The sequence below is a fragment of the Heterostelium album genome (genome assembly GCF_000004825.1).
Source record: "Heterostelium album PN500 unplaced genomic scaffold PPL_scaffold4, whole genome shotgun sequence".
NCBI lineage: Eukaryota > Evosea > Eumycetozoa > Acytosteliales > Acytosteliaceae > Heterostelium > Heterostelium album.
Window position 1 is genome coordinate 612,710 of NW_008805066.1, and position 24,593 is coordinate 637,302.

At 29.6% G+C, this 24,593-nt stretch overlaps 8 protein-coding genes across 8 annotated transcripts; 1 reads left to right on the plus strand and 7 right to left on the minus strand.

The window, feature by feature from the left end:
- Positions 1 to 161: 161 nt before the first annotated feature.
- On the minus strand, positions 162 to 1,705 carry PPL_04794 (TVP38/TMEM64 family protein; the record flags this gene model as incomplete). Its single annotated transcript, XM_020575691.1, has 4 exons — positions 162 to 438; positions 540 to 730; positions 797 to 918; positions 988 to 1,705. The coding sequence occupies 4 exons, from the start codon at positions 1,703 to 1,705 to the stop codon at positions 162 to 164; spliced, it is 1,308 nt and encodes a 435-aa protein (XP_020434486.1).
- A 2,314-nt stretch (positions 1,706 to 4,019) lies between these two features.
- tipD (WD repeat ATG16 family protein) lies at positions 4,020 to 6,237 on the minus strand (the record flags this gene model as incomplete). Its single annotated transcript, XM_020575692.1, has 6 exons — positions 4,020 to 4,110; positions 4,182 to 4,723; positions 4,818 to 5,106; positions 5,193 to 5,293; positions 5,399 to 5,846; positions 5,960 to 6,237. The coding sequence occupies 6 exons, from the start codon at positions 6,235 to 6,237 to the stop codon at positions 4,020 to 4,022; spliced, it is 1,749 nt and encodes a 582-aa protein (XP_020434487.1).
- A 775-nt stretch (positions 6,238 to 7,012) lies between these two features.
- PPL_04796 (uncharacterized protein) lies at positions 7,013 to 7,129 on the minus strand (the record flags this gene model as incomplete). Its single annotated transcript, XM_020575693.1, has 1 exon — positions 7,013 to 7,129. The coding sequence occupies one exon, from the start codon at positions 7,127 to 7,129 to the stop codon at positions 7,013 to 7,015; it is 117 nt and encodes a 38-aa protein (XP_020434488.1).
- A 376-nt stretch (positions 7,130 to 7,505) lies between these two features.
- On the minus strand, positions 7,506 to 8,467 carry PPL_04797 (uncharacterized protein; the record flags this gene model as incomplete). Its single annotated transcript, XM_020575694.1, has 2 exons — positions 7,506 to 7,999; positions 8,083 to 8,467. 2 exons carry the CDS (start codon positions 8,465 to 8,467, stop codon positions 7,506 to 7,508), a joined length of 879 nt encoding a protein of 292 aa, XP_020434489.1.
- Positions 8,468 to 8,979: 512 nt separating this feature from the next.
- On the minus strand, positions 8,980 to 11,177 carry PPL_04798 (uncharacterized protein; the record flags this gene model as incomplete). Its single annotated transcript, XM_020575695.1, has 7 exons — positions 8,980 to 9,078; positions 9,163 to 9,469; positions 9,559 to 9,831; positions 9,909 to 10,041; positions 10,277 to 10,512; positions 10,662 to 10,785; positions 10,883 to 11,177. The coding sequence occupies 7 exons, from the start codon at positions 11,175 to 11,177 to the stop codon at positions 8,980 to 8,982; spliced, it is 1,467 nt and encodes a 488-aa protein (XP_020434490.1).
- Positions 11,178 to 11,228: 51 nt separating this feature from the next.
- Positions 11,229 to 13,255, minus strand: fsjA (rRNA methyltransferase; the record flags this gene model as incomplete). Its single annotated transcript, XM_020575696.1, has 4 exons — positions 11,229 to 11,281; positions 12,308 to 12,415; positions 12,485 to 12,778; positions 12,886 to 13,255. 4 exons carry the CDS (start codon positions 13,253 to 13,255, stop codon positions 11,229 to 11,231), a joined length of 825 nt encoding a protein of 274 aa, XP_020434491.1.
- Positions 13,256 to 14,051: 796 nt separating this feature from the next.
- On the minus strand, positions 14,052 to 15,016 carry PPL_04800 (nucleolar protein 12; the record flags this gene model as incomplete). Its single annotated transcript, XM_020575697.1, has 2 exons — positions 14,052 to 14,829; positions 14,907 to 15,016. The coding sequence occupies 2 exons, from the start codon at positions 15,014 to 15,016 to the stop codon at positions 14,052 to 14,054; spliced, it is 888 nt and encodes a 295-aa protein (XP_020434492.1).
- Positions 15,017 to 15,284: 268 nt separating this feature from the next.
- Positions 15,285 to 24,066, plus strand: wdr46 (WD40 repeat-containing protein; the record flags this gene model as incomplete). The annotated part of the gene is made up of 9 exons (XM_020575698.1): positions 15,285 to 15,848; positions 15,936 to 16,045; positions 16,133 to 16,384; positions 16,485 to 16,918; positions 17,174 to 17,497; positions 19,590 to 19,629; positions 22,152 to 22,235; positions 23,886 to 23,945; positions 24,006 to 24,066. The coding sequence occupies 9 exons, from the start codon at positions 15,285 to 15,287 to the stop codon at positions 24,064 to 24,066; spliced, it is 1,929 nt and encodes a 642-aa protein (XP_020434493.1).
- Positions 24,067 to 24,593: the final 527 nt, after the last annotated feature.

Sequence of the window (24,593 nt, forward strand, 5' to 3'; positions counted from 1 at the left end):
TGGAGATATTTTAGTGTTGTTACTTTTTGGTTGTTGTTGTAGTAGTTGTTTGTTAACATCTAAATTATATATAAATATATAGAGATTATTATTATTATAGTTTTATCATTTTTCTTTAAAGGTGTTAAAAGATAAGACACCTTCTATTATTAAATATATATTTATGGCTTAACAAATGATGGAGGTTCATATTCGTCGAAAGCTTCTTCTTCCTCGAGAGCCTCTTGGTTTTGGAGTTTGATCTCTTCGTCGAGAATACCTCTGGATTCTTCAAAGTCTAATTTCTTATTTACAGCTCTTCTTACAATGATGGTGATGAATGTGATGGTGACAATCATGACAACACCAGAGATGACATACATAATGATTTGACTCTTCTCCAGTGGTTTCTTACCAATGTCTGATATGTTTCCTATCATCGTTCCCATATAAATGAAACTAAAAGAATGAAAAAAAAAATACAAAGAAATGAATATTATTTTCTTAAAGAAACAACAATTGTGCTAAACTGAATGTTAATAATAACATCACACACTTACAATGAAACACCAGGTAACAATCCAATACCAGAACAAATTAAATAATGACTCAATTTAACATTGGTAACGGCAAGTGCATAATTCAATAGACTTTCAGGTACGATCGGTGTCAATCTCAATAGTAAAACAATCTTCCAACCCTCTTGTCCAATAGCTTGATCGATAGCCACCAACTTTTTGTTATTCTCAATCTATATGATGATTATTAAGTTAATATATATAGATTAAATGTTTTATCGAATGTTTTTGAAATTTACTTTTTTAGCAATTGACTTTCTAAATACATATCTTCCCAATAAGAATGCAATGGTGGCACCGATCATCGATGAAGTCCACACAAAAAGCATACCGAACCATTGTTTAAATAATATTCCACCAACTAAATAAAATAAAAAAAAACATGTTAGTTTCTCGATTGAATAGTAAACAAAGCTAATAAGAAACATACGAATAGTCGGTATAGTAACTGGTACTAAAAATATAATTAATAAAATAAATACACCCATATATACAAGACCACCCAATGCAACACCGAATTTGTTGACAAATTCCTGTAGGACATCGAGATGCTTTTGAAGTTTAAATACAAAAATGGCGAGACAAACGCCGACAATGATGAGCACCAGTAGTACCAGCTTGATCCAAGTCTGATAGGTGCTGGTTTTAGCCTGGTGAATGAGCCAGTTTCCAACGAATTTCAGTCGTTGTTTGGTGGTTGTTGAATTTTCAAAGGTTTGTTCACGAACACTGCTAAGACTCTCGCTGCTCAGATCGTTGACCTTGTAGTATGTGAATTCCTTGATGTTTGATGTCGATGGTGAGTGTGGATATTGTGGTGATACACTGTAGTTGATGCCAACCGCGCTATAGTCATCGGCGGTGGCAACGCTGCTCGGATAGGGAGGAGGCAACTCAGCATCGCCAACCATCTGCGGTGAATATACACCGTCGTCTCTACTATTTATGCTGTGTGCTTGTGGGTTGGTCACCGGTGACTCTACTATATAAGATTGTTGGAAAGGTGTCGAAAAGAATGATTTCGAGTAGTTGTCAATGTCGCCCGATATCAAACTCTTATTACTCTTTTTCATCTGGATATTCTGAGGATTCTGTGCCGGTTGAATTTGTTCGATCACCGACAACGATGTTGCTATTGGATTAAACATTTTTTATTTATTATTTGTGTGTGTGTATATATATAAATAAAGTTGTTGTTTGTTGTAGGTGTATGAAATTGATAAAATAAACAATAGATTTATTCAAGTGCGTTGTTGTTTGTTGTTGAGAAAGTTTGAATTTCTCTGATTTTGTATGATTCTATAAGATATATATAAAATGATTAACAAAATCAAAAAATGATAAACTTAAGAGTAGTGATATACTACTTTAAGAGTGATCTTTTTGTTTATTTTGTTGTTTGTGCAGAGTCTGCACTCTAACAAAAAAGAGATAAAGTACTAATTTATAAAAGTTATTGACTACTGTCTTGTGAAATGAATATATATTTATATAAAAATACTGTATATTATAAATAGATATAAATTTATTTTAATGATTTACAATAACAAAATTCTATTTATTTACTACTACTATGAATTGGTGATTTTTTGTTCTAAATGGTCGCAAAACAAAAAAAAAATAGAAAAAGTTGAAATTTGTTTTGCAGAATATCTATTTTTAAAAATTGAGCTTAAATTGCTGGTGACACAGACTAAAAGGTACCAGCGCTGTTGATTTTTGCGAAACAAAATAAAAAACTGGAAATATATTATTTTTGGTATCGAGAAAAAAAAAAAAAAGATATTAAAGGAATTCCTTGAGGGAGTTGCCAACTACTTTTCAAAAGAATTATATTAACTTTTAATTAATTATTAATGTTACTAATATGAATATTAATTATTATTTACTGAAAATGTATTACAATAATAGATAAATATATATATATAAAGAAAATAATTTACTTTAATATTTGCTTAATTTAATCTAAAAAGGTATTTTTTTTAAATTTATAAATATGTTATTGGTTTTGTTTTTGTTTTTTTTTTTTTCTTTTGTTCAATATACGTATTTTCGTATTTTTCAATATCTATTCAACTATTATTACAACTTTAATGTTATATCACTATTGTTTTTCTTGTTGTTGTTGTTATTTTTGTTAATTGTTGATGTTGAAAAATTGTAATGAATTTGCAGTGTTATGTTGTTATATTCACTCTATTGTCGAGGGAGGGTATGTATGAAAATAAAAATGAAAATAGAGATAAAACAACAAGAAAAAAAAAAAACAACAATATTGAAAATATTTAAATGTAATTTGTGATAAAAAGGTAAAATTAAATTGTGTTTTTAGGAAAATGGTTGTTTAATGTGTGGGGTATGTTTGAAAGAAATGAGGTGGGGTAAAAAAAAAATTTAAACAAATTACAAAAAAAAAAAACTAAAAAACAATTAATTTAAGTTTAAAAAATTTTAAAAAAAGGTGTTGAGATTGAGGGGATGGGGTCTATGATTTGTGAATGTCATTCTATCATGCAAAAAAACAATCCCAAAGAAATGAGACATTTAAACAGGTTTGAAAATTGGTGACGTTGATTTTAAAAAAAAACCAGACCACCATACTAACTTTCATGAATACAGTTGGTTTTCCCAGTGAAATTCCCAAGCTTTCGATAAGTTAGCATAAAAACTTTATTTTTCTTTTGATTTTTTAAATTAGTTTTTGTTAGAGTTTTCCAATTTAATTTATTTTAGATCTTTATAATTAGATTTGATATTTAAATTAGATTAAAATTAAGTAAAGAAAAGAATCTTACAATAAAGTAGTTGTTTTTTGAAAAAAAGATATATTTTTTTGTTGTTTATTTTTTTGTTTTTTTGTAAATTTGAAAAATGACAAGTTGCTTTTTTGGATTGGAGATGGTTGGATTTTGTTTGCATTGAAATGATATATATGAGGTGTGGGAGTTGGGGAATTAGGGAACGTTTTATCTAGAAACACCCTTGGGAATGAAGACCAGTGTCTTTTGGAGTTGGGAATGGACAAACTTTAACTTGTTTTGCCATAGTCAACGGTCATTTTTCATTCATTTAAATTTTAAGTAGTTGGAAATTATATTATTATTATAATTATTGTTTATTCTAAAAATAAAGTACTATTAATATTATTATTATTTTTTTTTGTAATTTGATTGAGTTTTACGAAAGTTATCATTTTTGTAGAACCAATGAAATGATTAATTATTTGTTGACGGGGAGTTTGTTATAAAAAAAGAAAAAAAAAAGAAACGATATTTGAAAAAAAAATAAACAACAAAATTATTATTATTATAAAAGAAAAAGGTGGAATGATGATTGATTGGTTGTTTGAAGAGAGTGTATGGTGGAAGTTGACAATGTTAAGTTCGATGATTGTAGATGTTATTATTATTATTATTAATATTACTATTACTATTATATATGATTGATGATAAATTAATTAAACTATTCCCATTGTACAATATTCTTATCTTTATCACCAGAAATAAAAGAATATCCCAATGGACTCCATGCACAACAACATATAGATGATCCACTAATTTAAATGAATGAATAAAGTATTAATAATCAAATCAAACCACAAATCAATATGCATCTAATACATACATGTTATGTACTTTTGATATAATCTTTTCAGTTTTACCTGATAATGCGTTCCACACGCAAATAGATCCATCGATGGATCCAGCGGCGACATATTTTCCGTCGGGCGACCAGGAAGCACGTGACCAATTGAGTCCGTTGCGATAGTCTTGGTCTTTGAATGTCTTTAGAGTGAGGTAGGTACGAACGTCGATGATCTTCAGGGTATGATCACGCGAGTTGGTGAGTATCAGGTTGGGATCGAGTGACTGACAGATCGATGTGATCTGTCCCTCGTGGATGGCCTCGAGCACACGCACCGACTCACCACTATTGCAGTCCCAGAAACGGACACTGTGATCGACGTGTCCACTGGCAATCAACGAACCTGTATTCAGGGTAACCAAATCATTGCAACTGCTAAAACAAAATATCGTACGATTGCAATAACCCTTCTGAAGATCCCACAACTTTATAGTTCTATCGTGACTTCCAGTTACCACTTTATCCGATCCCAACATGAATTTACCTGTATAAACTTTACCTATATGTCCCGTCAGAGTATGCTTTAATATATATATTATATTTAGATGAAGATTAGTTAATTAACAAACTACAAACAACGATAATCAAGTTTAATAACTATTAAATATAACATACTCTTGGTCTACCTAATTCGACATTCCAAAGTCTGGCAGAGTTATCATTACTTGTACCAAGTATATGTTCGTCGTTCGGTGAGAAATTGACAGACATGATCGATTGTGATGCACCTAGTAGTGTTGTTTTGTGTGTACATGATAGTGCATCCCAGAGTTTAACTGATTTATCGCTACTTCCAGAGGCAAACATCTGACCGTTCGAATTGAACGCCAAACAATATACCTCTGATTGATGTGCTGCAAACTTCTTCCTAGATTTACTTGGTAATAGCGATGATGTCATATTCCTAAAACATTCCGAAATTGAATTGAATTGTGTTAACAATAAAACTCATCATTTCATAGTCATTATCATTATTCATTCTCTACATACAATTGTTTATCTAATAAATTTCTTCCATTTTGTATTTCAGCATCTACATCCATTGTCGATATATTATTAATATTTATATCATCATTCTTTATATGTACAAACTAAAAATAAAAATAAAAAAGTAAAAGTTAATATATATATATATTAAACGATTGACTAGTTTGTTGTTTGTTGTTTGCTTTGTCGTTTATCTTTTTCCGACTTACTTGTTCTCTTTGTTCTACCATCTTATGATAGAAATCGTTTGCTTCATTCATTTTACTTGCTTCTTCGTTCTTCTTTCTGATCCAACGCTCCAGTAGTTCACTGTTTTCCTGTTCAAGCTTGATTACTTTGCTCTCGTTGTGAAGGAACTCACTCTGGAGTGCAGATAGTTCGTCCTTGAGGATCTGTGTTACGGTTGTCTTCTCCTCGATGATGGCCTCCAACCTCTTGTAGCTATCCTCACTCGATGTCAACATACTCCTGACACGCTCCAACTCGATCTCTTTCGAGACCATCTCATTCTGCAGATCCTTATTCTTATCGTTGAGCGACAACAAACTACTAGCATTGTCAGCACTGGTCTTGTAACTCAGTGTCAAATCCTCTTGTAACTTGTATATCTTATTCTCCAATTCCTCAATCGTTTTACCTCTATTACTAACAGATCCACTAGTTTATCGTTAACAATATTAACAAGTAGTAGCAGGAGGTTAAGTTAGTGTTTGTTTTTGTTTAATGTTTAATGTTTGTTTTTGTTATGTTATGTTATCTTTTAATTTTACCTTGATGAAGATGAAGTAGATGCACCTTTTTCACCTCTCTTTTCGTTTCTTAGTGCAAGGATCTCTTTCTCGTAGATGGTGTTTCTCTCTTGTAGTTGACGTTCACGCTTCATAAGATCGTTGTACACCTTTATGATCTCAGAGAATGCATTTGTCTGTACAGTGTTTCTCTGGTTCAATTGGTTGACGATACTCTGTTTCCAAGACGCTATAGAGTTGAACGATTGTGAGGCAGTCGATATTATAGGTGCCGTATATCCATTGTTGTTCTGTTGCATATATCCCGACATCTCTCTCTTTCTTTCTATCTTTTGTTTGTTTTTTCAAAAAAAAACTATATCTCTTTTTTTTCCGCTCTCTCAATAACTAACTCTTTTAGCTCTGTGTGTGTCAACTACCTATTTAACTTAAAATCGATTAAAGTTCCTCCTATTAAAGATATATATATATGTAATAAATATAAACACTTATTGTCTAATATTATAAGTAGTATTATTATTAATAAAAAGTTTTAAATATATTATTAAAAGTAAGTAAAAATTGTTTTTCAAAATTATTACTACTAGATCTATTTTATAACTATTACTTTTTTTACTCACCTTTTTGTTTTTGTTTTTTTAATTTTTATTTTGTTTAACTTGATAAAGTTAGTGTGTAATAATGTTGTTTCTTTTTATTATTAAGATTTATTTTGTTATCTTTTTGTAATTTCAATAGACTAAATAAGATGAATTGAATTGATTTCAAATTGAGTAACACAAAACTGTTTTGTTTGCTTTTTATTTTATTTTTTTATTTTGTTGATTTTTTTTTAAATTTTTTTTTTGCAATCAAAATAATTGTAAGTATCTGATTAAGAAAGAAAAAAATTCTTTTTATTTATTACCAAAATTTGTTATTGTTATATGGTTTATTATTTATTTATTAGTTTATTTGTTGTTGTAGTAGTTGAGGAGTTGTTTTTTTTTTGAAGTTGTTTTGTTTAAGTTATTTGTTGAAAATATACAAGTTAGAGTCATATCTGAATGCTAGCTAACACTATATGGTGATCATTTAAGAGGGTGGTGCACCAGCTGGCTTTACGAATCCTTTGGCAAATGTTCCCAAGACTCCGACTGTAATGAGACCTACAACGGCCAACACTGTTATTGCAATATATAAATATGACATATTATATATGTTGAATGTTTATAAGATTTTCAATCTAATAATTGTTTATTATAACTTGTTTGGTAACTAACTTAATTTATTGAACCAATAATAATCTAAGAATATATTTATCTCTTTGTTGATTTAAATATATATATAAATGAATAAGCCCATGGTTTATCTGTTTTTATATTATTTGGTTATTAAAGAATAAAAGAGTAAACAAAATAATTAATTTAAATTAAAAAGATCTATATAATTTTAAAATGGAAATATACTCTCCAATTATTATTATCAATAGATTTATTAATACAATCACAGAAAGAAATTTTTTTATTCCTCCCAATGAAATGAATGAGAGAATAATTGTTGTTGTTTGAATCAGCATTTTTTTATTTTATTTTGTTGCAATGTTTGAACAATTTAAAACTTGAAGTTGATTGAGTGGAATTTGAGTGATGCTAATGAGGTCATTTGCCCAATAAGACAACCATGGCGAATTAGAAGATGTAGATCCCGGTGTTCTCTCCAAAAATAGTCCAAAGTCTGGTGAATTATCAACTATGTAGCCACCGTAGGTTTTGAGAGCCTGGGCAACCAACTTTGCTTTCGGACCGAAATTGGAAATGTCATAGTTTGGATTCAATCGGATACGTTGGCCCTCGAGCAAACCATCATCAGCAATGAGTGCACCGTCGTTTCTAGCGGCAACCGGTGAACATGCTTCGTAGGTATAGGGCTTGTTGGTTTTCTTTTGACGGTTGGTCGGTCCGGCAATAGCCAGAGCATGATTCAACTCACCTCTTGTGATCAATTCATCATATCTAATGAGACCGGCAATAAAAGGTGCACCTGAACCACGAACACCTTTCATCCACCATGGATATCCACCTTTAATATTGAATAATATTAATATAATAATTAATATTTATACTTGTTGTTTATTAATAATAAATATTGTAATATTTACTTACCTGAATTAAATGGTAAAGAAGTTCCTAGAGCATTCCATAGGAAATTGTCGTGTCTGGTTGCAGAAGCAAATGTAGAGTTTATCCATTTGAATCTTGAGAATTCGAGGAATCTAGTTTGTGATTTGTCGTAGACAATCATGTGACCGTCTAGACCTGGATCTGGAAGACATGTTGTTGGAATTGGGAGATTTGTAATTCTTCCGGTTGCCAATGGGTCAACAGTTGGGTGATAGACTTCACCATCAGGGTTGAAAACGGTGATTCTATTGATGGTGACTACCGACGAATCTACGATATAGATCGGTGCAGTGTATTGGAAGTAATGAAAGGCAAATGCTTGTGCGTAGTTGGCCTGTGTTAATCCTTGACCTAGCTTAGTGATCATAGCACTCGACTGACTATCCAAAGGATATCCAGCTGGGATCGGAGTGTTCCACAGACTGTCATTCGACAATACCTTTATTGGAAATCCATTCGGTAAGAATTGAGCATTTGAGTAAAATACAACATTATAAATAATAAATAAAATAAATAAATAATTTAAATACATATTTGTTTTTAAAATATTAAGATTAACAAATCATAATAATAATAATAAATTTTAAACAATTTCTTTACATTAAGAATTATTTAACATCATGTTTATAAATTGTAAAGAAACAATAATAATATCTTATGACATTCTGATATTTTTTTAGATATTATAATTTGGTGCCCATCAATCAAAATTTTCAATGAATAAAAAAATAACGATATATCACGAGCTCGAAATAATCTGATCAATTCACCAACTGGGATGATTACATCATATAATTTGGTTTGTAGGTATTTTCAAAAATAATATTTTATATTATATAGATAATATGGGTAGAGAAGAAGTTAAGTTACATTATATTGTTATGAAATATTATTAAAATATAGATTAATTAAATCTAGATGTGCTCTTAGTTTTTGTTTGATGTCATCGGGTGCTTGGAATAGATTCTCTTCTAAAATCTAATAAATTAAAAATTAATAATAATAATAAGTAAAATATTTTCTTTGTTTTTTCTTTCTTTCAGTATTTAAACTATTTCTTACCAATTGATCTTTAACTCTTTTGTGTAGATCTAGTGCAGTTGAAGGAGTTTTGTTTTTAAGCAGTGCGTGAACGTCGGCATCCAAGATTGCTTTTCTATAGAGTGTATTGAGATGTCTAATTGCTTCCTTTCTCTTCTCCTCCAACCAATTCTTAAAGTTGACTGATTCTAAAAATTCTTTGTACAACTCGATCTCTTTGCTCTTGCTGTCAAGAATATAGGTTTCGTCAGTCTCTGCCAACTTGTCAAGAAACTCTTGATTATCGAAATTCTTTAATCTTGGTGGTCGTTGAAATACTGATATAGTTCTATTTATTAATAATAATAATAATTGGTTAGAGTTATTGTTAAATAAAAAATTAATATTGATGCCAAAAAAAATGTTTATAATATTTACTTTGCTAAAGGTAATAAAGAAGAAAAGTATCGCTCTAGTGGTATCAAAAAGCTTAATGTCAATTGTAAAAAGTATTTTCTAAGCGTTTCGTTATGTGATGGCAATTCGCCACTATCTGTAATCTTTTTAACTAAATTCTTGTCTGGTGAAGTATATGGTTTGTATTCTGTTGTTATTTTCTCTTTGTCTGTCATCTGTTTGCTACCTGAATCTCTTGACATTAGTGATAAAGTTTTCTTTTTTTGTTGTTGTTGTTGATGATTCATACCCAATCTAAAGATTTATAATTAAACAATTAGTAAGATGTCATTAACAAAAATAATAGTTATGTTGATTGATTAATTAATTACCTATGTACTGTACCAATATTAATGATTGTTGGCCAATGACTTAATGCCTTCAAGAAGAATGGATTGGTAACACCGATTATCGATGCCGGAATGTTGTTGGTGTCATCGCTTGAATTTGGCTGTGCGGTGGTTGCTGTGTATTTCTGAAAGTCGGGATCGTGGATGGTGAAGTACGGACGGAAGTCACCGCAGTAGTTGAGGGGCGAAATCAAGCTGACCAACGCCAGCACCGCATCGGACGAGATTGGCGGTGTCGGCGACATTACAATGATTGGATGTCCGAGTAGCACCATCTCCCAGAGCATCCAGAGCTTGGCAGAGAAACTTTTGAAGCAGGTGTAGAGATCGATCGATTGCAAGTTGCTCACTGACACCTGGCTCTTGTCGAGCGACTTGGTGGCCGCCAGATTCTGCTTGAGAATCGGGTCGATGATGTGCGGTGCACTCGTAGTGTACGGCACGTGGAACGTGAAGATCGAGCCGAGAATCGGCAGCTCGTAGGTCTGACCGAGTTTCAACTCGGGCCAAGCAGCCATGTTTTGATGGGCAACCTCGAGCAGTGTGTTTCCATACTGAAAGTAGAGCGGACCGACCACTTCTATTACTTTTTTAAACAATCCTACGAATGGTTCGTCACTCAGTAACACCACTGATTTCTGCAGATATCCACGTGGAATGCTTGGATCTTTCTCCTGTCTAAAGAACACATAGCCATATTGAAAATGATAAGTTGAATCCTCTTTGTTCAAATACTTCAGTTTGAATGAATATATAATGTCGCCTTGAAGATGTGAATTCGAATCTGGAAATGACAAGAAACATAAATTTGTAATCTCTTCATCTCTTAACATTACTTTTGGATAACTATAATCTAATGCTATAATATACGAATTGTAATGATGTTTAGATTAGAATGATGATGATGATGATGATGATGATGAAATGATATTGATATTGTGATATTATGATATTACTTTGACCTATTTCAAGATCGAAATTAACGACACAAAATGAATTTACCCATTTCTTCTTTGAGATTGTGTTACGATCTTTGATTTCGATTTCTTTGATGTTTGAATTGATGTCGATTGTAGGATCATGCAAGTGTATTCTTGTGATTGATTCCAAACGACTCTCTTCCTCTTCGAAATGATTTCTAATCTTGGTTTTAGATGTTTTTGCTGCTGCTACCTCTGCTGCCTCTCTTGCTTTCTGTGCTTGAAGTATCTTTGCTTCTTCTTCTGCTGCAAGCATAGACAATGGATCCATCTTTACAATATATATATATAATGTTAACAATACAACTCTATTCTATTCTATTCAATTATTACTACTTCTACTATTACTAATACTACTATTATTATTCACTTCAACTTTTAATATTTAAATCAATAAATAATAACTTTTTGTTTATTTTTTGAAAATATATATAATAACTGATAATCAAGGAAATAAGAATTATAAACTTTTTCGAAAAAGTTATAATAATAATAATAATAAAAATATTATGTTACAGTTTTATATATAAATATATAATATGATTATTTGATTTGTATGATTACTATTACTCTATCTATCTATTTATTTATCTGTGTTTATCGTTAAATTTCAAAATTGATTATTATGATGGTGATTGAAAAAATATGATTATTCTCACTATTCCCTCTTTAATTTAAAATCAAATGATATTTATTATTATTATTATTGTTTTGATTATTATTATTATTATTATTTTGAGATTGTGTGGTTAAAAAGTTTTGATAATGTTAAGGAGAGAGAAGTGTGTAATAACTAACTCACTTTACAATAATAATATATTTTTGTACAAAATAAAACGAATGATTTTATATATTTATTAAACAAAAAAAAATAAAAAAATAGAAAACTATAATAGTTTGTATTGTTATATTATTATTAATGTTACAATATTTTTAAATAAATACGAAAAAACAAACAATTGTTTGTTCAAGTTAATTTAGATCTTTTTTATTTTTTGTTTTTATATACACTTTTGTACTAAGTTTATTATAAATAAATAAATAAAATATATGAATAGTAATAAAGGAGATGGAATAAAAAAAAACAGATTAAAACTGTTTCGTGTTTAAAAATGCAACTAAAAATAAATGGTTTTTGTTTTTTTTCAATAAAAATCAACTAGTTGGGGGGTTTGATTTGTTTTTGTTTTTAAAAATACAAGAATTTGTGATACCCTTAATCCATTTATAAATTTTATCGGAATCAATCAACCTGGTGACAAAAGCAAACTTCACCAACAATACATTATTGAACAGTTAGTTATCTTTTCTTTCTTTTGTTTTGTTATATTTTTTTATTTTTATTATTATTTCTTTTTTATCATGATAAATCATATTCATTCGAAAGTAAATCCAAATCACCACAAGCTACAAATCTTAAAATTGATTGATTTAAATTATTTGATTTTGAAATATTATTATTATTATTATTATTATTATTATTTTGATTGTTATTATTGTTATTATTTTCTAGATATTGATTGAAGTGGAATTAATTAAAGAATTTGATCAAAAAAAAAAAAAAACAAAACAACTTACGGAATAAATTATCTTTCATTGGGTCAATCATCGTGGGTGTAAAGTCGGTGGGTGGTTGATAGTTTTGACAGAGTATAAAATTTTCAAGTGAAGAATCACGACTGCTCTTTGGTTTTACAAATGAAACCTTCTCAAAGAACAACTTCATCTGATTGTACATCAATGTCATATCGTTACCCTTGAACATTTTTGCAACAAAAGTACCACCTCTACATAATACATGTGTTGTAATATTGAATGCCGACAATATAAGTTGTGCTTGACCATAGAAATCTATATCATGTAATCCAGTAACTATAATGAGGTTGTTGTTTTATTTGTAACAAAGTTAATTAGATGTTTGTAAACATTATTATTAGCCATATATATATAATATCGAATTAATTAACAAACAAACTTACCATCTGGTGCACCATCGGATACAACTAGATCAGCGAGAGAACCGTCGAAATGTGAAATGATTTGGTTGACGGTGGTGAGCTTGGTGATGTCACCCTTGATTTGGAGGACACCTTTGAGTGGTGCCATCTCTTGGATGTCGACGGCAACGATCTTAACATCTGGATCACTGCCATCGCCATAGATTCTTCTGCTAAGTACTTGACTCCAACTGCCTGGTGCTGCACACAAATCTACCACTCGCTTCACACCACCAAATATATTATGATCGTCGTCGATTTGTAACAACTTGAATGCAGATCTAGCTCTCCATCCTTCTTCCTTTGCTTTTCTATAATAAATATCTCTTTTATCTTTTGATGATTTACCCATTACTCTGTTTGTTTATTTCTTTATATTATAACTACAACCTATCTATCTATTTATTCAAATCTTAAAAAAAAAAAAATTAAATTAAAATTTATTTTTAAAAAAAAAAAAACGAACAAAACTAGTTGTAAAGGATGTTGGTCATTTTTTTTAAGTGGGAGTTTTCATATGATTATTGATTGGTTGATCAATCAGATATCTATAAATAAATAAACGTATATATCTTAAATATGGTAATACTTGGTAATATTTAAGAAGTATATAACCCACATCCTTATGGTATTTGTCCAAAGGGAAATTATTTTTTTGAATCAACTAAATCTGATTTTGTAGGTATATTATATTTAAGTTAATATTTAATAGAAATAAAATAAATAAAAAATGATTGATTGATTGTTATGTTAATAAATAATTGTTTGTGGTTTTTTTGTAATAAAATAGAAATAAAAATAAATAAAATAATCATCAGGTGGAGACGAGAATAAATTGATTGGGTATTGAAACATTATGAAAAACTTGACTAACTTAAATTACAAAAACAACAACCACAACCAAACCCAACAGCCATGAAAAAGAAGAAATCATCAGCATGGGATTCTCTAATTAAACCATCATCATCATCATCGATTTCAGAACCAGATTCCAATTCCAATTTGAATTCAACAACAACCTTTGGTTTTTCATTTAATTTCCAACAACCAAATAGTGAAATGGAATAAAGAAATAATAAATAATAATAATAAAAGAAACTATTTAATAATATTATAATAATAATAATAATTGATAATTTATAAATTATTTATTTTTTATCTTTCCTTGTTCTCTTTCTTGATTTTCTTGCTTCTGTTAATGACCATGACTTCTTTGGCTTCTCTCTAAGTTGACGTGGTAATTCCCAACCCTTTTCCATTCTCTCTTGGGCAGCCTCTGTCAATACAACGGGAATAAGTTTACCTTTCTCTTTCTTCATCATAACCTTACGACCTTTATCATCCAAAAATATTTTCTTTGCAGCATCGAGCACAGTCAGCTTATCAGAGGTGATCTGATCCTTCTTTTTCTTATCTTTAAATTTATTCTCTTTCTTTTTTACTTTGAATTTATCTTTATTTCCAGTTGCTGTTGATTTATCTTCCTCATCTTCATCTTCATCCTCATCATCATCTTCCTCTGCACCTTCATCATCTTCACCATCTTCATTATCAAACGAAATAGGTTCAATTGTTGCAGTAATTATATTTGTATCGTTCTTAAATTGTTGTGTCGATGATTCTACATTTGAAGATGTTTTATATTTTAGTGATGATTTAGATTTGGTGGTGGTGGCGGCGGTGGTGGTAGTCGATTCTTCTTCGTCATCTTCATCATCCTCTGCTTCCTCTTCCAACTGTTGTGCTAGCGAGGTCTTTCCTTCACCCAACATCTTTGCATTGATAATCGATTCACGATATGATTCTCTCTGTAGTTTTGCAAGTTTCTTTTGTTCACGAATCTCCTCCTTTTCCTTCTCTGCAATTCTCTTCTCTGCAAACTCTCTTCTTGCAACTTTTCTTCTATGAAAACCTGTTAAATAATCACTATTTAATAATAATATAAATATTAGTATTATAAATATATATATGTTTTGATATTATCAACAACAAAAACAACATACCTTCTATCATGATCATTAAAAGTGATTTCTTTCTTTCTATCTTTCTCATCACCAGTTAACCTAAAGATAACTTTTGATTTCTTTTTCTTAAAAGAAGTTCTATCTGACATATTTTTTATATTCTTTTAATAGCAATAATAATATAACAAACAATGATAATTATGTTATTGATTGATTGTCTGATTGAAAATAAATAAATAAAATATAAAAAAATAAAAAAAATAGAAAAATTAATTTTTTTATTTTGGACCAAATTTGAAAAACGAACGATTGATTAAAAATATAATATTTATTTATTTTTATTTTTTTCATTTTATTTTTTTATTTTTTCATTTTATTTATTTAAAAGTTAATAGATATAGATAGTTATCTAAAAAAATGGGACCTACTTTAAATAAAAAAAATAATAATAATGCTAAAACAAATAATAAAAAATCAAATAATAGCAGTAGTATAGAAGAGAAGAATAGGAAAAAGTTAATTGAAGATTTAGCAAAACAAAGAAAACAAGAAGAGGAGGAAGAGGAGGAAGATGATGATCAATCATATGACAGTGAAGATGATGATGGTCAAGAAGAAGCAGCAGATGATAATGTAAATGATAAACACTGGAAGAATACAAATCAATATAGTAATCAAGATGATAATGCTGATAAAGATGGTGGTGATCAAGAAGATGAAGACGAAGATGAAGATGATGATAACGATATCGTTAAATATTTAAACAACAAGAGAAAGAATTCAGAGTTTGATTTAGAACAACAACAAACATCAAAAAACATTAAACAAGAAGATGATGACAGTGAAAATGAATCAGATCAAGAAGAATCAAATAACAACAACAATAATAGTAATAATAATGGTAATGATATCAAGTCAAAACAAAATAGAATACCAACTGGTGCAAGAAAATATATGAAGGGTGAAGTCGTTGCTGCTACAGTAAGTTTAATCAACAACTTTTAACATCTATCTATCTATATACTTGCATGCATTACTTACTTTTTATCAATAAAATTAATATAATAGGGTATTAAAAATCCAGTATTACGTAATAGAGTTGAAAGACAATCTAAATATAAAAAAGAAGCAGCGATCTCTGCAATGAAAGCTGAAATTTTAATACAATCTGAATCTGGGTAAATATATATATATATATATAAGATGATTAATGATTTATAAGTATAAATATCGATACTAACTTTATTTTTTTCAAAACAATATAGATTTATTGAAGCTGATGAAAATGAAAATACATATGATTTAAAACAGAGTGACATTGTTAAGGCAGTCGATATGCAATCAAAAGTAAAGGTGTTTGATTTGACAATGGAGCACGGTCCCTACTCCATTGATTTCACAAGAGAAGGTCGTTATCTTTTGAATGCCGGTGAGAAAGGTCATGTCGCTGTCATCGATTGGCAATCCGGTAAAAAGTTAATGGAAACTCATTTATCACAACCTGCAAGAGATGCTTGGTATGTAATAACTACAGTTTAATATTTAGCAATAATAATAATAATAACAATAGCAACAATCAACAATAACAATATATACTAATTTATAATTTATAATTAGTTTCTTACATAATGAATCAATGTTTGCTGTTGCACAAAAGAAATATACATATATTTATAATTCACAAGGAGTACAGTTGCATCAGTTAAATAGTCATCCCGATCCAAAGTATCTGACATTCCTACCGTATCACTTCTTGTTGGTGAGTGCAGGCAATCGTGGTAGTCTGGTGTACGAGGACATATCGATTGGTTCGGTGGTTGCCAGACACTCTTTCAAGTACCCATTGTCTGCGATGTGTCAGAACCGTCAGAATGCCGTTATCAATCTCGGTTACACCAATGGTAACGTCGATCTCTGGATTCCAAAGTCAAAGGAACCGGTGGTAAAGATTCTCGCGCACAAGACATCGATCACCGCCATGACCACCAGTCTCTCTGGTAACTACATGATCACCGCCGGTCTCGATAGAATCGTCAAGATCTTTGACCTGCGTAAGACCTACGAGGAGTTGCACTCGTTCAAAGTCAAGAATATCCCCACCTCGATGTCGCTGTCCGACACCAACGTCCTGGCGATTGCCAACGGCCAGGAAGTGGTGCTCTGGAAGAACCCATTCGATCTCTCCATCAAAGAACCGTATCTCACTCCGCGCCTACAATCGCCAGCGAAAACTCTCAAGTTCTGTCCGTTCGAAGACGTCCTGGGAATCGGCCACGAGCGCGGTTACAGCTCGATTTTGGTGCCAGGTGCCGGTCAGGCGCAGTACGACTCGATGGAGGCCGATCCATTCGCCAACAAGCGAATGAAGAGAGAGGCAGAGGTACACCAGCTGCTCGAGAAGATCCCATCCGATATGATCTCACTGAACCCAGACCTCGTCGGTACGATCCACTCGAACGCCAGCACCGAGGAGAACAAGTTCCGTCGTGAGTTCAAGAAGCAGGTCGACAAGAATCGTGTACAAATCGATCCATCGAAACTCAAGAAATGGGACGAAGCCAAGAAGTATCGTAAAGAAAAGAGAGAAACTGAAATCCTTGCACCATCAAAGACAAGAGATGCTCTATCACGTTTTTCAAAAAATAAATTTAAATAAACAATCAAACAAACTATTATTATTATTATTATTATTACTATAATTATTATAAATTATTATAAATTATTAAATGATGATGATCAAATCTTAAGTTATTAATTACTTTTTTATAAAAATAACATCACAACCAACTTAAGTAATTAACACACACACAGCTAAAACACTTTCAACTCAAACACACCACACACTTTATACATCATATATCCACATTTTACTCTTTATTTTTTTAAAACAAACAACAAAGTAACCACAAATGATCGATTAAAACTATTAATTTGAACACACAAAAAAAAAGTAACAACAGAAAGAAACAACAATCATAATCAATAAGATCAAGATTGTTTCAAATTTGAATAATCACACACAACTTTCTTTTGAAAATGAATCATACACCTAAGATTATTTCCTTAAAAGTTATAGTTGCTTTGCTACTCCAAAAATACATTTCATGTGTTGATAAGTTAAAATGCTACTCTCTACACTACTATATGATAATACTTTTACCATTATCCATCATGATGAGAAACATTCAGAATAGCAAACACTACACTACTATCACATTTGTATTTCAGTGTTTGTTGTGATCTTGAAAACAACAATAACATCAACAACAGAACAGAACAGTATAACATCCACCTCTATTAACAGTGGTTTTACCTAGGTAAAAATAAATATTAACAACAAAAAATAATAATAAATAAAACAATAGCAACTACATAATAATAGTATTTCGAATCCACATTTTACTCTCTTTATATATAAATCTTAATTTAGTATATTTTTTTAATTAATTTTAATTTCAACTCTATAATTGAGTTCTACAAATCAAACAGTCATTCTAGAGTCTTTTTAAAACTCAACATTGTCATTTTAATATATATAAAACTCTTTTATTAAAAACCTTATCTCCCCGCTACACAAAAAAAAAACTTAAAAACCAAACGATAACAATACACCTATAGAACCCATATATTCACTCAAAAATATATAAATAAACTATATTGTAAGTATTTAATAAGCTTCTTTCAAATCATACCATTAAATATTTATTTATCATTGTAAAATGATTATTGGCGATTGAAAAAAAAAAAAAAACAAATTATAACTTTAATTTCATTGGATGTGAAAAAAATAACTTCAATAAAAAAAAACAATTTTAGTAAATTGACCAATAAAATAGTTATTTTTAATTTATATGTATTGGTTGGAAAGTTAACTTTTTAATTTATATTCCATTAATGTTAATATTGATTGTAATTTTTTGATTTGAAGATTTAAGTTTAAATCTCTAGTTTGTTGACAAACCAACAATCAACTATCAATTAATTTTAAAAAGAAAATCATATGATTGAATATTAAATCAAATATTCAATTAATCTGTCATCAGAACCAATTGTAAATAAAAATACCACAATCTTACCCACCAACCACATACCAATCAAATAGATTTTCAGATGACAAGTCCCATGTGTATTTTAGTTTTTATAAAATTAAATAAAAAAAAAAATTATTTAATTAATTAAAAATGATCAAGTTTGCCTTGTCATATATAAGATTAACCAACCGTGTCATTCTAAACAGTCAAAAACAACACCCTAAAATCATTTGTTTATTTCTTACACGTTACCTCTTTTAAACATTTTCATTCCGATTTCTCTGGAAATCAACCAACACTATCCATTTCTTAAAAGAAAGAAAGATTAAAGTTATAATTTTTAAAAGTTTAGTTGTACGTACGTATTTATTTATCAATCGACTGGTTTCACTTTTCAACAATGAACATTTCACATCACATCCTTTGGTTATTATTGGAACAAACTATATGATAAAAAATTAAAAAATTAAAAAATTTATTTTAATCTCTTACCACTCTTCACCAACCAATCACCAATTTAACTCTGAATTCCCAAAATTCCACCAAATCAAGTTAAAACCGAATAAAAAATATCTATTTGATATTAGATGAAAAAAGAATATTTTCGACTTACTCCATTGTTTTATTTGAAATTTAACTATAGTTTTCACACAAGTATTCAATAAAGAAGAGTTTGTTCTTTTTGTCACAGAAAATTCAACTGAAATCACTGGTGACCGATCGTCAAAAAGGTTAGTAGATATTTCGTAAGCTTTTTTTTCAATTCGTTTTCTTTTTCATTTGCACTTTGTTTTTTGTTTATTTTTTTCACAAAAATCTCATTGCACTCAGTGTATTTTTAAATTTACATCTTGGGAATGCCCATTATTGGTACATAATCCCAATCAACACATCTTTCTACATCTTGTAAAATTATATTTTTTATCCCAAAAGATATTTAATTTTATTGTGTTTTAATCTAAGTTTTAAAATTTTATTGTTCCGCTAAATATCTTCATTCTGACATTTGGTTAATTTGCAGACTAAGACTACAAAAAGTAGTTTAATTGTTGTAAAACCGAATGACGACAACCTCTGAGGATGCATTTTTCAGTGTAATCGGCAATTGCATTAAATATATTTGCTTACACAGTACGAAATTACACATGAGCTTCAACCTCATTTTAAAACTAAAAGACCAGTCAAACTCCATCATTACTTATAAAATTTTATACAATTTTTTAAATTTTATTCTAAACAACAAAACTCAAAATATCTAATTTAAACTTGTGAAAAAAACAAAAATCTTTTAATTTAAAAGTATCTTGGTTCCTAAGTTCTAAAAATCATAAAAAAATCATAGAAACTTGAGGTCTGCACCACCCCACTTGTCTCTCATTTATTCGATTTGGTAAATTTGTCTTAACACCACATCAATAGTCTTATTAAACATGCGATTCAAATTTTCGAATGGTTGATGTTTTTCATTGTCAAGGTTGCAAAAACTTTTTTTTTTTTGTTCAATTTGATTTTTTGGTGGTGAATCGCAGGCGGAGGCCCCTTTGTTTTTTCTGTTTTTGCAACTGACCAAAAATAATATGACTTATTTTTGTCTCTTCGTTTTTCAAAAAGGAAAAAAAACATTTAAGCACAAAAAACCTAACTCTTTTTTAACGATAAGTTAATGTGGGTGTGTTGTGAGGCAGCCACTCAATTTCTAAACACATATCACTGGATTAAGAAATTCCCCACATCATTTCATTCATTCCAAACCACACACCACTTTTCAACACCAAAAGATCATCTATTCATACATCTTTCATTAATTCTCAGTGCGCATTGTTCTCATATACAAATTGTTATTCTTGGATTCGCAACAGACCTGTTGTTAATACACATCACATATCTCCACTTTTATTTGGCATTCCAAGCTGCACCAAATTAAAAACAAAAAAAAAAACAACATTTTTCATTTGGTGTTCCAAAAATACAGAGTCTCTCAAAACATTAATATAAAGTAAAAATCACAACCTAAAGAAAACAGGATAAATCTACCAAGAGACACATAACAGAAAATATATTTATATTTTAATTTAAATAGTAATAAACATCACTCCATCGACAACAATCACAACATCAAACCTATTAACCAACCAACAAACCAACTGAAATTATACCGAGAAATATCAATATCATTGACTTGTGGTTCGACTCTTGTTTGACATTTTTGATGGATCTTCCATCTTGTCGATTGTTTCTTATCTTTTTAAAATTATAAATTTATAAAATTTTAATTTAAATTTGAATCTTCCTCAAGGGCAACACTTGTTCCTCAAAAGACCATTTTCCATCTAGATTTTAATTGAGAAAGTTATAATAATCTTTCAGTCGAATTTTAAATAACCTATTCAAATTTAAAATATATATACAATACGTTACTTTTTATATATATATTAATCCTTAATTATTTTTTTTCTTTCCTTTATCTTTTAGAATTCAAAGTAAAATTTAACAGGTAGTGTATAATTAATTTTTTGTAGTCTAAAATACCACTCAGATCAAATAGTAAATAACATATCATCATTGACATCATCATTATCATCGTTCTACATCATCATTTTCATATGTATCGAAATCTTATTACCTTATTCAACAATTGTATTCTTGTAATTTACAATAATATCTTTTTTTGTTTTTGTTTTTGTTTTTTTTTTTATCTCTATATGGAGTCATTTTGTGGAAAGTCAGATGACTTCAACATTAAAATCTCATTGTGTGTTTTGTGGGTGGCTTTCACTCACCAAACAATGTAGATGGAGTACTGCAGCCTACACAATATTCAAAAGTCATTTTCTTTCCACTTTAAAAAAATCATAATTCCACACCAGATGCTTTTTTTTTTTTTTGATAGCCAAAACCAAAATCAGATTGAAAAACAAAAAAATTCACAATTTCGGGACCAAACACATATCATAGCCATGACTCTTGTTTTACTATTGAAATTTATTTAAATCTGGGCGAACCACAAAATATTTTTTTTGCAAAATCACACCAAACCAAAATTGAACAATAATAATTCATTATCAATATAGTACCAAGTTTTTTTGATTTTGTTATTTTTTTTTTGTTTTTATTTTTCTAAAAGTTTAAAAAAAAATATTTAATATTAATTATTTGGGTGTGCTCCCTTAAAAACCAAAAGGTTTATCTTTATTTTCAAAATCACAAAGAAAACCGTCTTTAATCATTATTTCATTCCTATTATTATTTCAAGAACAACCTCGTCATTGCAGGCACTCTGTTTCCACTTGTTTTCACAACCACCTTATCGCACCCGTCCTCATCTACCATCAGATCTGTACATTTTTAAATTATATAATTTAAAAGTGTATTTCATCTCTTTAGTAGACCGACACCAATCTATTAAACCAGTTCCCAAAACAATAACCATTACAACAATTCACCACCACCACAATAAAAATTGAGAAGCCTTGCCTTCACTACATTTTTTTAATAATACGATTGAATATGATTAAATCTCTTCAACGAAATAATAGAAAGAAACCACCACCAATACCACCTCCATAACAATCTTTAATTAATTATATTTACTAAATAACCACTCCGCAATAGCAAATTTATCTCTGTGTATATTGTCGTATACGGTTGTATTTGGTTCAATCAGGAATTTCATTGACCACTCACTACATCGCGTGCTTGCAAACAATATTCAGATCTTCAATAGTAAATCATTTACAATTATAATCAGCGAATTACTTTAATTTTCTTAAATTAATTGGCTGACCAAAGCAACAAATCAATCGCAACAACTAAAAAGAGTAATCAAATTCAATTTGAACTAATTCATTGGTATGCTATATTTTTACTAATTCATATACCCATCCATTCACCTTTTCTGTACATCGATGTAATTACAATTTTAAATCGTCGCTCTCTTCACACAGATACATGTATTTCTTAATTATCATATTAGTAACTATAAATAATAAAAGTGATTGGCTTTGTAATATCGATAATAAAAATCGAAAAAACAAAGTGATGAGACTTTACAATATTATACCAATAGAAATAGTAAACATCTTATTATTTATTATTATTTACGAGAGGATACAACAATAACCAATGAAATCGTATCCATATAAAAATGTATTTCCGTATAATAATAACAAATCACATAGTAAATTAATTTAATATGCTATGGATCAAATTAATTATTGGCTTGTAACTCTCCATTTACAATACAATACCTTACAATACTAAAATAATCACTTTGTGAGTGAATTAATATGATTGGAAATTTGGAAAGAGTTACTCTCTTACTACACAATAACTCAACCATTCAACACCGATATGCCAAGAAAAACCATAAAATGTTTGACTGGTTATTTTAAAATATCCATCCATTCGTTGACTGTTTGGCTTGCTTTATTACTTGTTGAATCAAATTCGACAATTCCATTCCACATTCTATACAATATAAGCATTATTCTATCATATCATCATATAAGAGTTATATCTTTTTTAATGATTTTACTCTTTCATTATCATAATGAAAAGAACCGTAACAACACCACCACCAACATCAATTCATTTACCCACCACCCAGCATCACCTCATCTAGCTCGTTACCACTCTAATTAATTAGGTGTTGGGTTATTGATGATGTGTACAGCTTGTGATTGGCTAGAAATAATATACCCGATTCGGCACAAGCAATAATTGTGATTTAGTTGTTATAATAAGTGGAGAAAAGATTTTTGACAAATCAATATACACCTAAAAGTGAACGTTTATCTAACCAACAGATTATATTTTTGTCACTCAAGAGAACCAACAGATTTATTTACATACAGACACAACACCACTATATTTACAACATCCGCACAAACAGTCAAAAGGTTTGATCTATCCGGATACAAAAAGATACAAATCCCATCAAACACCAACCAACAACAACAAAAACAACAATAATTAATTATAATTATAGTAGTAGTAGTAGCAGTAGTAATAACAATAATAACAATAATAACAATAATAACAATTCACAGTAGCATAAATATATATATACCCCCCTTCCCACTTCATTCCGGTCTTTTAAATAGAATAGAATAGAGAAATATCCGTTTACAACTACAACAGCCAATATTGTCAAACCCTCTGTACCTTGAAACAGTAAACACACAACCACTAGTGAAAAAAAGAAAAGGTAATTCCACTCACTTCATCACTGGTCAGTACGACCTCTCACCCACTACGATGATATGGTTTCCGCTCATTAATTACCATCTGTGATTTTTAGAAATTCTTTTAAAACAAAACAAACAACAGCCAAACAAAAACACATACATTGTGTTATGATTTACAACAAATAATTACAAACAGTCAACACAACCATCAAATAACAAACATACATAATAATAATCATACCATACCACTTTTGTTGTTGTTATTGTTGTTTTTGTTTTTTTTGTTTTATTTATTAATACTTTTAAGAATTTAAGCTTGTAGTGTGATGACATGTCACAAATACCCTCCCCCCTCTTTATTCATTTCATACAAGATTATCTCCAACGTAAATGTAGATGATCATAATAATAATATAAAACATATAATACAGAATATAGTCACCCATGCATACCATATGTATGTATAAGATTTATTCAAAAGAAAGAGGAGTAGTGAGTCGTACAAAAAA